At 45.7% G+C, this 13,756-nt stretch overlaps 1 protein-coding gene across 2 annotated transcripts in view; it reads right to left on the reverse strand.

Moving 5' to 3' along the window:
- Nucleotides 1-13,756, reverse strand: part of rasgef1ba (RasGEF domain family, member 1Ba) — a 141,501-nt gene that overhangs the window by 33,091 nt on the left and 94,654 nt on the right. For both annotated transcript variants that reach the window (XM_085963437.1, XM_085963429.1), the window contains one exon: nt 11,692-11,787. In XM_085963437.1, the coding sequence (XP_085819563.1) occupies nt 11,692-11,787 (96 nt within the window). The remainder of the gene's footprint in view (nt 1-11,691; nt 11,788-13,756) is intronic.

The raw sequence follows: 13,756 nt of genomic DNA on the forward strand, positions 1-13,756 counted from the left end.
GATGACGACGTCATACCAAGACGATTAAAAGAAATCTTGGCTAATGTCAAAGAAGTGTTTCAACAGGAACTAGGAACCCTGAAAGGCGCCACCGCCTCAATAAAAGTGGAAGATGCGGCAATTCCCAAGTTTTTTAAGGCAAGGCCGGTGCCATACGCAATTCGTCCAGCCGTCGAGGCAGAGCTGGAGAATTTGGAAAAAGCAGGCGTGTTATCCAAGGTAGATTGGAGCGAGTGGGCAACACCCATCGTCCCGGTCATGAAGAAAACGTTGAATAATGATAAATCTGAAGAACAGAGAAAAATTCGCATCTGTGGGGACTTCAAGGTGACTGTAAACCCGGTTCTTCACACGGTACAGTATCCTCTTCCGAGGATAGAAGATATTTTCGCCTCACTATCCGGAGGGAAACGTTTCTCCAAATTGACTTAGCACAAGCATATCTACAGATGGAGGTTGAGGAGGCCTCTAAAAAGTATCTCACGATAAACACACACAAAGGCCTGTACCAGTACAATCGACTGGTTTTCGGAGTGGCATCAGCTCCGGCTATCTGGCAAAGAGCTATGGAGCAAGTCCTGCAAGGGATTCCGGGGACTCAATGCTACCTAGACGACATCCTTGTAACAGGAGAAAACGACAACGAGCACCTTGCCAACTTGGAGCAGGTGCTCACGAGGCTGGGAGAACGGGGCCTACGAGCAAATCGCCCCAAGTGCGAATTTTTCCAGAAACAAATATCATATTGTGGCCATGTCATTAACGAAGAAGGGTTGCATAAGTCACCTGAAAAAATTGAAGTGGTCATAAAAGCCCCCGCGCCTGAAAATGTCTCACAATTAAGGTCGTTCCTGGGATTAATAAATTACTATCATAAATTTTTACCGCACTTGTCAACGGTTCTGCACCCTCTTAACGCACTGCTACAAACGGGAGTAATTTGGAAATGAAGCGAAGACTGTAAACGTGCCTTCCATAAATGCAAAGGCTTGATCACGTCCAGGGAAGTGTTGGCTCATTACAACCCATCACTGCCAATCAGACTGGCGTGTGATGCATCGCCTTACGGCGTGGGAGCGGTATTATCGCATAGATTCCCTGATGGCTCGGAGCGGCCGATAGCTTTTGCGTCACGCTCATTGAACTCAGCTGAGCGTAACTATGCCCAGATCGACAGGGAGGCACTCAGCCTGGTGTGGGGGGTGAAGAAATTCAACCATTACCTACACGGACAAAAATTTACCTTGTTGACTGACCATCAACCCCTCGTCTCCATATTCAACCCTAAAAAGGGCGTTCCCATTATGACAGCGCAAAGGCTACAGAGGTGGTCCCTTTTCCTAGGGGCACACCAATATGACATAGGATACAAAGGAACAAAACAGCATGGGAATGCTGACGGGTTATCGCGCCTACCGTTGCCAATGGTAGAAGAGGCGCCTACAGTGGACCCAATGGAGATGTTCCACTCGACCATAGTGGAATGTCTACCGGTGACAAATTCTACCATTGAAAAGGAAACGAGAAATGACCCGACTCTCTCACGAGTCTACGATTTAACGGTGAAGGGATGGCCAGCACATGGCGAACCACTGTTGCCAGCATTCTCGCAAAGAAGAGAACAGCTGTCAGTGTGCCGAGGAACCTTGATGTGTGGAGCCAGAGTGGTGATTCCACCCAAACTCAAGGAAGTGCTAAAGGAGCTTCACGAGGGGCATCTGGGTGGAGTGAAAATGAAGAACTTAGCCAGAGCATTTGTGTGGTGGCCAGGTATCGATGGAGACATCGAAGAAATGACCAAGAGCTGTCTAGGATGCCAGAAGGTCCAAAACGCCCCACCACAAGCCCCTCTACATCCATGGGAGTGGCCCTCATCTCCATGGCAAAGGGTACATATCGACTTTGCTGGTCCATTTATGGACTCAATGTTCTTAATCACGGTGGATGCACACTCCACGTGGCCGGAGGTAATAAAGATGTCCTCCACCACCACGGAAAAAACCATCACAGTAATAAGGACCATATTCGCCAGGAATTGGCTGCCTGAACAGATCTGTTCTGATAATGGACCGCAATTTGTATCCGAAGAATTCAGGAAGTTCTTAAAAAACAATGGGGTTAAGCACTACACGTCCACCCCATGCCATCCCGCCACCAATGGATTAGCTGAAAGGTTTGTCCAGACCTTCAAGAAGCCCATAAAGGCCATGGGTAATGAAGACATAAATCTACAACATAAGGTAGATAACTTCTTGTTTGCATACAGGAATGCAACACATGTGGTTACAAACCAAACCCCCGCCATGATATTTTTCAATAGAAGACTAAGATGCCGGCTGGATTTGATCAAGCCAAACGTCAGAAGGGACATAGAGAACCGGCAATTTCAAAGCATGAATGAAAGGCCAATTAGAACCTTCCAGATAGGTCAACCAGTTTTGGCACGGGACTACCGTACCGAGAAATGGCAGCCTGGAACTATTTGCACACGACTAGGACCGCTGATGTATACCGTGGACATCGGAGAAAGCATAATAAGGCGCCATGCTGACCAGATCATAGAGTCATCCGAAAAAGGACAACCTACACCACAACTCTATATGCCTAGTGATGAAGCAGAGATACCCATAGTATCTACCTCCGATCCAGTGATACTGGAACCAGATGAACCTGACACTGGCATTGAAGCCGAATCGACCTTGCCAAAAGAACCTACTACACCACCGAAACCTACTACACCACCGAGGCGTTATCCGGACTGAGTCAGGAAGCCTCCAGAGAGACTGAATTTGTAATTGATTAACTTCAGCAAATGTGCAGATTATTGTTCTTGTAAAAATGTTATTTAATGATTACTTAAAATGTTATGTACTATTTATCTAAAAGGGGAGGAATTGTAGTGTATGTACCTTTAAGAGGAACTATGTTTTTGAAGCCCCTGTGTACTGTAGTACCAGTAGTGACCACTCGGGTATATAAGCCTGCATAGTGTCTTGTGTAGTTAGTTCACCTCCAGACTTTGTTCAGTAAACACTTGTTAAATCAACTCCTGCATTCCGTGTCTCCATTAACACATGGATCTAACAACCTTTATGCTCACTGAACTAGATTGACTCCCAGTCCAGCAACACCTCGATTTAAAAATTCTCATCCTCGTTTTTAAATCCCTCCATGACCTCATTCCTCCCTATCTCTGTAACCTCCTCCAGCGCAATTACCTTTTGAGATCTCTGCGCTCCTCCAATTCTGGCCTCTTGCGCATTCCCGATTTTAATCGCTCCACCATTGGTGACCATATCTTCAGTTGCTTGGAGCCTAGGCTCTGGAATTCCCCCCAAGCCTCTCCGGCTGTACCTCTCTCTCCTTCTATATGATGCTCCTTAAAGCCTACAGGCTCGATTTTTATTCCCGAGACGGGTTGGAGTCGGGTTGCGTGGTGGGCGGGTTCCGGAGCCACTTCCGGCGGGATCAGCTGTTGATGTCTGATTTTAATTAAATCAGCTTGTTGAGTTGATTGGGAGCGTGCTGGTTGGTCCAATGAGTGCGATCAGGTCGGCTGGGCGCCTCTGATGACGTCATCATAGCAGCTGGTTTTAAATCTCCCATTCAGCCTAAGCCTTTCTCTTCTGCATTCTGATAGTCAGTGATATTGCTCCAACCACAATGACTTCTTCAAGAGGCAAGGCAGCTCCTCGCTTTAATGATGAGTCCCTCCATGTTCTTGTCGATGCTGTAAGAGGGCGCAGGGAGATTCTCTTCCCTCCGGATGGCCGGAGGAAGCCTCCTCAGCAGACCAAGGCAGCCTGGCTGCACATTCTTGAGGAGGTCAGCGCAAGGTCCATTTGTTCACGCTCCTGGATCCAGTGCAGGAAACGGTTTAATGATCTTGTGCGAACATCAAAAGTGAGTATCCCATCACACTTACCTTCAATCTGCTTCCCTTCTCTTCTCATCACCAGCACTCTGCGTAGTAAGCCTGCTCCTCCACATACCACCTTACCCTTACTTCCCTTGCACCCTTACCTATCCATCCCTGTCCCTGTACTGAATCACTTCAGCATCCTGCCTATGTACCCCTTAGACTCGCTCTCGCTGTTAAAGAAAAAAAGACTTGCATTTATATAGCGCCTTTCACGACCGCCAGACGTCTCAAAGCGCTTTACAACCAATGAAGTACTTTTGGGGTGTAGTCACTGTTGTAATGTGGGAAATGCAGCAGCCAATTTGTACACAGCAAGCTCCCACAAACAGCAATGTGCTAATGACCAGATAAACTGTTTTTTGTTAAGTTGATTGAGGGATAAATATTGGCCAGGACACCGGGGATAACTCCCCTGCTCTTCTTCGAAATAGTGCCAAGGGATCTTTTACATCCACTTGAGAGAGCAGACATGGCCTTGGTTTAATGTCTCATCCGAAAAACAGCACCTCCGACAGTGCAGCACTCCCTCAGCACTGCACTGGAGTGTCAGCCTAGATTTATGTGCTCAAGTCCCATGAAGTGGGACTTGAACCCACAACCTTTTAACTCAGAGGTGAGTGTGCTGACAGCTGACACTATGCAGTGACAACTAACAACGCACAGGGAGCTAGCTTTCTCTTGGCACCTCACCCCCTCTTCATCTCCCTCAAAGCTTCTACGGTAGGGATTCTTCACACTCACTCCATCACTGTGGTTGAAACTCCGCTTGTGTCCCTCCTTGCAGGAAAAGATAGCCCACAATAAGAGGGAGAAAGCACTGACTAGAGGAGGTACACCAAACCTAGCAACATTGATAAGTGCTGAGGAGGCTACACACAAAATTGTTGGAGGGGCGAGGATCTGGAAGTGGGCGATGGAGAGACGGGCACACTAGAAGAAGCTGATGACATAATAGCGTTTCATCCCTCTCATTGACATTTAGTGATTGACTGCAATGGCATATGATGTTCATAGAGAATCGTGTTGTATCATCTGCTCAAAAGGATGTGCCTGCTACATTAATATCAGATGTCTAAATCATGCCTTTACTCTCCCACAGGACCATCGACTCCCCCCTCCACACAATCCAGAATTATGGCAAACAGTTGATTGTGTGACTACTCCTCAGAGGAACCTGAAGCCTCTGAGGGAGCAGCGTCACCAGGACTCAGCGCACCCAGCACCAGCACAGCAATGCACACCTCGGTGGGGCTCTTATGAGTTAGAGTAGTGTTGCCACCTGGTCTATCACAGCGCACAAGTGAGCATCAGCAGATGGTGGAGACCAGCGACAGCAGTGGAGAGTCCTTGGCGGAGGTCGCAGGACTCTCCTAGCTCTGCTGAGCTGCATGCAGACGCAGTGCCTCTGGGGCCGTCCAGCAAAAGAGCGGCTCGGGAAATACAGGAACAAGTGCAGGAGTCTCTGGAATGGTTTGCCTCCGGGGTTAGTGCGAGTGTGAAGAGAATGGAGGAGTCCACCTCTAACATCAGCACAGCCATGGCGGAGGCAACGGCGCATAAACACACCACCATGGATAGGATGGCAACCTCTGTGGAAAGGCTGGCTACCTCCGTGGAAAGGCTGGCTACTGCCATGGAGGAAATAAGTTGCCAGAGTCAGAAAAATATGGTGACTGACATGAATCTTGTCATTCATGTGGAAATTACTTACGAAATAATACTGGGCAGCCTGCTGGTGGCGCTGTCCATGGAGTGTATAAAATACTTGGGCATGGGCCCAGCTTGCTCAGGACATTCTTTTACAGGAACTAGTGAAGGACACAACTAGATCTCCATGTTGTAAAACAGTTGATTAAAGCTTTGTTTAATGCTTAGACCAAGTGCCTAGTAGTTTTCTTACGTCAGTGACTGTTCAAAATAGATTGTCATCTCTGGAGGAGAGATGGGCAGCTATTGAGCAGAGAGACCAGAGCTTCATGGACGTCCTTGTGATGAGGACTGCCAGTGCAGATATGGGTCCTCATGGTCCCCCTGATGTGCAGCAGGGTGCTCTCCAGCCACTTGCCAGCACTGAGGTGCAGCTGACCCATGAGAGGGATGTTGTTGGCAGGACACAAGGATGTGTGGGCTCCTCTCAAAGCGCTCATACGACCATGCCACTGCTGAGTCCTCAGTCAGAGACCCACTTTGCGGAGACAACCGAGATGGCCATTTCAGCCCTGCACAGCCGCAGGAAGAGCAGACTGTTGAAGAGCCCTCCCAGGCCCCCAAACCCAGAGGATGCCCGCCAAAGGTGTGTAAGTAGGTGCAGCATCCTAGTCAGCAAGGTGCCTCTATATCTGCTGATGTCACAGGGGAAGCACCACGTAGAAGCATGCATAAGAGAAAGATTAAGCATCTGTAGTCACAAGAGGACACACATGGGTGTTTTGTGTTTTTTTCTGACTGTTCTTGGGTTATGATCCTTTTGCCATGTGGTAAAAAAAATTATGGCAAACAGTTGATTGTGTGGCCTATGTGTTCTGGGAAATGACAAAAGCACATTGAGGGCTCAGGGCAACTTGCTGATGGTAAAAGTGATAGGAAGTAACCAGGTATAGCAGAGATGATGTATGACATTGGACAAATGTTGCCTACAATTACAGAGCCATATGGAAGCCACCTATGGCTGAAGAGTAAGCTTATGCGAATGTGGCATGGCAGTGTGCATAGCCTGCTTGACGGGCAGCAGTGAACTGGAGGGATGCTGCATTGGTCACAATAGGGCATGCAAGGTGCCCCTCATTCTCTTCCTCCTCTTCCCAGGAAGATCTGCGCTGAGCCATGCGACTGCTGCTCCTCTGATTATGAGGACCAGGATGAGAGGACATACATTTTTCGCATCCCCTTGCTTTAGATTTCATTTGAGCCAACAAGTTTGCAAGTGCACAGTCGAAGTGGCCTGAAATTATTCCATTCAGGTCACTCTGCAGATAGGTGTCAGCTTGAACAGTCACAAGGTCAGTTGATGTGCAAATGTTATCCCATACCTACAACAGCAAAGTTGTTGCATTTGAGCTATGGAGGCAGAGTCATTGAATATATTCAAGTTGGAGATTGACAGACATTTGAACTACAAAGGTGTCAAGGGGTATGGGGAGAGAGCAGGAAAGTGGTGTTGAGGCCAAGATTGGATCACCCATGATCTTATTGAATGGTGGAGCAGGCTCGAGGGGCTGATTAGCCTACTCCTGCACTTGTTTCTTATGTTCTTATGTTGAATGTCAGCCATGTTTCGGGGCACTTTTAAAGTGCTCCACCAATGAATACAAATCATGTCCTCCAGCAACTCGTCTGCTTGAAGCTGGCCTGTTTCTGACAAGATGGGAAACAGGAGCCAGAAGCACGAAAATGGGAAACTACTATCAAAATAGGATTAGCAAGGCAGTTAACGGGCTCTTAACTGCCTTAACTACCTGTCCCACCAGTTCCAGTCGGGTCAGTTTGGGAGCGGCTGAACAGACACGAAAATCGGGTGGGCGGGATGGAGGCGGGTTGGGTGTCTGAAGCCATTTTTTCCAATTTTCGCTACAGACCCGCCTCCAAACCCACCTCCTCAGAGCCCTACATCTTTGTCATCTGTCCTGATATCTCCTTACTGTGGCTCAGTGTCAAATTTCAAGTCCTAAAATATTGCATTCCACTGTATTTTGCTGAAGGGCCCGAGTCACAATCTTCCCTGCTGTTTGACATAGGAACACAATTGTTCCAGTCCAGAACTTATGAGGACATTGCCCTGGAAACCAAGTTCATACACAAGACAACTCATACAGAAAGTTAAGATCTGATAGGTCATTTGAAAGACTGGGGAATGCATTAGTCTAAAATGCTCTTCAGTGTTCAGTAATATAAGCACTAATCTAATCAGTCAACATTTTATTCAGTGTGCACAGAGCATCAGGAATAAGAGTACTGCCCACAATGCAGGCAAATGTATGTGTGTACTCGGGATGGGGTGACAAGTTTATCAGCTCAACTCTCTTGCCTGCAAGCTTGAAAACATACCACATGAGCACATTCAAAATGAGCCTAAACAAAGTAAAATTCAACAATCTTGTGAGTAAATACTTCAAAGCTTGAAAGTGAAAAGCTACACCTACAGAGACAGTGTCCACTGATTATAATCATAATTTATCTTTCATTTGATATAGAAACCAGAATTAAACTAAAAACCATTAGTGTGAATGGGATAAGACCGTGCTCATACCGGTTGCATCTCAATTGCATAAGGATAACTTTGTCTGGGAATTTCCTCGGAGTTGCTCCCACTTCAACATAGAAACATAGAAGATAGGAGCAGGAGTAGGCCATTCGGCCCTTCGAGCCTGCTCCGCCATTCAATGAGATCATGGCTGATCATCCAAATTCAGTACCCTGTCCCAGCCTTCTCCCCATATCCCTTGATCCCTTTAGCCTTAAGAAATATATCCAACTCTTTCTTGAATATATTTAATGAACTGGCCTCCACCGCCCTCTGTGGCAGAGAATTCCACAGGTTCACCACTCTCTGGGTGAAGAAATTCCTCCTCATTTCAGTCCTAAATGGCTTACCCCTTATCCTTAGACTATGACCCCTGGTTCTGGGCTCCCCGGCCATCAGAAACATCCTTCCTGCATCTAGTCTGTCCAGGCCTGACAGAATTTTATAGGTTTCGATGAGATCCCCTCTCAATCTTCTAAACTCCAGTGAGTATAAGCCCAATTGACACAATCTCTCCTCATACGTCATCCCTGCCATCCCAGGTATCAGCCTGGTGAATCTTCGCTGCACACCCTCCATGGCAAGAACGTCCTTCCTCAGGTAAGGCGACCAAAACTGCACACAATACTCAAGGTGTGGTCTCACCAAGGCCCTGTACAACTGTAGCAAGACATCCTTGTTCCTGTACTCGAACTCCTGCTCCTATTTCTTATGTTCTTATGTTTATGTAACCCTCTTGCTATGAAGGCCAGCATACCATTTGCCTTCTTAACCGCCTGCTGCACCTGCATGCTTACCTTCAGCGATTGGTGCACAAGAACACCCAGGTCTCTTTGCACTTCCCCTTCTCCCAATCTATTGCCATTCAAATAATAATCTGCCTTCCTGTTTTTGCCACCAAAGTGGATAACCTCACATTTATCCACATTATAGTGCATTTGCCATGTTTCTGCCCAATCACCCAACCTGTCCAAATCGTACTGGAGTTTCACGACATCCTCCTCACAGCTTACCCTCCAACCCAGCTTTGTGTCGTCTGTAAATTTGGAGATATTACATCCAATTCCCTCGTCCAGATCATTAATATATATTGTGAACAGCTGGGGTCCTACGACCGATCCTTGCGGTACCCCACTAGTCACTGCCTGCCACTCGGAAAACGACCCGTTTATTCCAACTCTTTGCTTTCTGTCCGCCAACCAGTTCTCTATCCAAGTCAATACCTTGCCCCCAACCCCATGTGCCTTAATTTTGCACGCTAATCTCTTATGTGGGACCTTATCGAAAGCCTTCTGAAAGTCCAAATACACCACATCCACTGGTTCTCCCTTATCTATTTTACCAGTTACATCCTCAAAACATTCCAGTAGATTAGTCAAGCATGATTTACCTTTTGTAAATCCATGTTGACTTTGTCCGATCCTGTCACTGCTTTCCAAGTGCTCTGCTATTACATCTTTTATAATAGACTCCAGCATTTTCCCCACTACCGATGTCAGGCTTACCGGTCTATAATTCCCTGCTTTTTCTCTACCACCTTTTTGAATAGTGGAGTAACATTAGCTACCCTCCAATCCATGGGTACTATTCCATAGTCTATCGAGTTCTGGAAGATGACCAGCAATGCATCTACTATTTCTAGGGCCACTTCCTTAAGTACCCTGGGATGTAGATTATCAGGCCCTGGGGATTTATCGGCCTTCAGTCCCATCAATTTTCCTAACACCATTTCCCTACAAATACTGATTTCTTTTAGTTCCACCCTTTCATCAGACCCTATGTTCCCCGGCATCTCTGGGAGGTTATTTGTGTCCTCCTTTGTGAAGACAGAACCAAACTATGAATTTAGTTGGCCTGCCATTTCTTTGTTTCCTATTATAAATTCCCCTGATTCTGACTGCAAGGGACCTACACTTGACTTCACCAATCTTTTTCTCTTCACATATCTATAAAAGCTTTTACAGTCAGTTTTTATGTTCCTTGCTAGCTTACTCTCATATTCTATTATCCCTTTCTTAATTAATCCCTTTGTCCTCCTTTATTGAATCCTAAACTGCTCCCAATCCTCAGGATTATTGCTTTTTCTGGCCAATTTATATGTCCTCTCCTTGGATCTTATGCTATCCCTAATTTCCCTTGTTAGCCACGGTTGAGTCATCTTTTTTGTTTTATTTTTATGCCAAACAATGTAACTTCACCGAACGTACGGTGGAAAACAGGGTTCCCGACACACTTCCGGTGAAGTTGTGGCAGTGGAGTGGAAACAGCTCCGAGGAAATTCCCGAAATTTGACTATAACATTTTCGAGACTTGGTAAAAGTGATAAACTTTTTCGCCAATGTTAATCGAGTGATAATTTTATTTAATACAGACACCTTGAAAGACATGAAACAAATAAGACATTTTTTTTGCAGAGTTAATAATACATCAGTTTACACAAAATATTACAAGAATGTTGAGCTGCTATAAGAAAGAATATACAATCAGACATTCAGATAAAGGAAAGGGAGAGGTCAGAGAGAATAAAAAAATACCTGGTATCTGCTGCTATATACTCTTAATAAATACATAATTTAAGAAACAAGGCACTTTGAGCGGAATATGATTACTCTGGACAGTTTTTTCATTCATCCGGCATGAATGTCCAATTTTAGAGATTGACAAAAAATAATGGCCTCAAAATTGCGATGAGAATAACGGTGAGGCTATCAGTGCTTGCCATTACAATGCAGGAAAGCTGACAGAAATTTCTGGCGTATGCACATGCGCAGTTAAATGGGCAAATCCAGAGGTTGCTGTCAGAGATACCCTGCTCCTCCACAGGGCACACTGTTGCAGTCCTCGCTCATAGACTCGTCATTGAAATGACTGCAATGTTGTGAACTTACTGTACTTGCTCACTAGTTCCCCACTAAAAATAGCTGAAAAAGTTAATGCTGGTCCATTCAGGAGTAAGTGAGTTTTTAACAGCGTAATAAGTGATAATTACTGCTGAACAACCTCTCTGGCCCGGAAAATGTATTTTTACAGGCGTGGAATCTCATTCCCTCAGAAGAAAATTAATGTTGGAGATTTAAAAAAAAAAATTTCTGTCTGTCTCTTTTATCTCTCTCTCTTAATCCAAGCTATATTTCCCAATCTTTAGTTCACTTTCTGTACATCATTTAAATCAAATTTTTATTTCCTGCTTTATACTTCCTGGTTTGGACTTTGCCTGTCTCAGTGAGAATCCTTCAAGCTGATTGGTTGAAGAACCTTGTTGTTGTTCTTTCTGCTCACAGATGCTGCAGATCCCCTGAAACAGGCACTGGATTAGGACAAGGTCGCGAAAAGTCTATGGGTAGCTGTCAGCAAGGTGAATGGCAAACGTCGTTCTTTCACCACTGAGAGAAAAATCCGAGCCAATAAATTAAAGAATCCTCTGGTTAATTTACTAACTCTTTTAGTGTTGAGTCTTAATCAGAAATCACAATACCTAACACTAGGATTACATGTTCTAACCATTTTATTATGTATATCTGTCTCTTACCTTTTCCCTGGTACTTTGGGCTGTCATTGATCTCTGGGCTGCTCCCCGTAAAGCCGTCCTGTAGTTGTAGAAATTACTCGAAGGATCCATTTGATGCTGAGGATTAAAAAAGTGCATTCACTGATATTTTTAAAGAATGAAAAATTTGTATATCAGAATTAATGTTTACAAAGTGGATTTTAATTTATCAACCTGAAAATAAAATGATAATTGTTGTTACTAATAATTAAATAATTGTTTTGGTTCAGTATTTACCAGGGAGATAGAGCAGGTGGACATGACATTGGATGATGAGATTAGTAATGAGATAAGTACATTTAAAATAAAAAGTGGGGATATATTAAATAAACTAAGCAAACTCAAAGAGGATAAAACCCCTGGTTAGGGTGGATTGCATCCACGCATTTTAAAAGAATCTAGGGAAGAGATAGCAGAGGCATTACTACACATATTTAATAATTCATTAGAAAAAGGTATAGTGCCAGAGGACTGGTGGATAGCTAACATAATAATACCTATATTTAAGAAGGGGCATAGAACATGTCCAGGGAATTATAGACCAGTCAGCATTTTTTTTAAATTATTCATTTTTATGGGATGTGGGCGTCACTGGCAATGCCAGCATTTATTGCCCATCCCTAATTGCCCTTGAGAAGGTGGTGGTGAGCCGCCTTCTTGAACCGCTGCAGTCCGTGTGGTGAAGGTACTCCCACAGTGCTGTTGGGTAGGGCGTTCCAGGATTTTGACCCAGCGACGATGAAGGATCGGCAATATACTTCTAAGTCAGGATGGTGTGTGACTTGAAGGGGAACTTGGAGGTGGTGGTGTTCCCATACAACTGCTGCCCTTGTCCTTCTAGGTGGAAGAGGTCACGGGTTTGGGAGGTGCTGCCGAAGAAGCCTTGGCGGGTTGCTGTAGTGCACCTTGTAGATGGTACACACTGCAGCCACGGTACGCCAGTAGTGGAGTGAGTGAATGCTTAAGGTGATGGATGGGGTGCCAATCAAGCGGGCTGCTTTGTCCTGGATGGTGTGGAGCTTCTTGAGTGTTGTTGGAGCTGCACTCATCCAGGCAAGTGGAGAGTATCCCATCACACTCCTTACTTGTGCCTGGTAGATGGTGGAAAGGCTTTGGGGAGTCAGGGAGTGAGACACTCGCCGGAGAATACCTAGCCTCTGACCTGCTCTTGTTGCCACAGTATTTATGTGGCTGCTCCAGTTAAGTTTTTGTCAATGGTGATCCCCAGGATGTTGATGGAGGGGGATTCAGCGATGCTAATGCCGTTGAATGTCAAGTCGCAGTGGTTAGACTCTTGCTTGTTGGAGATATAGTCATTGCGTGGCATTTCTGTGGCGTGAATGTTACCTGCCACTTATCAGCCCAAGCCTGGACGTTGTCCAGGTCTTGTTGCATGCGGGCATGGACTGCTTCATTATCTGAGGAGTTGTGAATGGCGCTGAACACTGTGCAGTCATCAGCGAACATCCCTATTTCTGACCTGATGTTGGAGGGAAGGTCATTGATGAAGCAGCTGAAGATGGTTGGCCCTGAGGAACTCCTGCAGCGATATCCTGGGGCTGTGATGATTGACCTTCAACCACCACAACCATCTTCCTTTGTGCCTCCTTGATGCCACACTCAGTCAAATGCTGCCTTGATGTCAAGGGCAGTCACTCTCACCTCACCTCTGGTATTCAGCTCTTTTGTCCATGTTTGGACCAAGGCTGTAATGAGGTCGGGAGCTGAGTGGTCTTGGCGGAACCCAAACTGGGCATCAGTGAGCAGATTATTGGTGAGTAAGTTCTGCTTAATAGCACTGTCGATGACACCTTCCATCACTTTGCTGATAATTGAGAGTACACTGCTGGGGCAGTAATTGGCCGGATTGGATTTCTCCTGCTTTTGGTGGACAGGACATACCTGGGCAGTTTTCCACATTGTCGGATAAATGCCAGTGTTGTAGCTGTACTGGAACAGTTTGACTAGAGGTGCGACTAGTTCTGGAGCACAAGTCTTCAGCACGATAGCTGGGATGTTGTTGGGGCCCATAGCCTTTGCTGTATCC

The sequence above is a fragment of the Somniosus microcephalus genome, chromosome 2 (genome assembly GCF_052327205.1).
Source record: "Somniosus microcephalus isolate GS21.2 chromosome 2, FLI_Smic_1.0, whole genome shotgun sequence".
Lineage (NCBI taxonomy): Eukaryota > Metazoa > Chordata > Chondrichthyes > Squaliformes > Somniosidae > Somniosus > Somniosus microcephalus.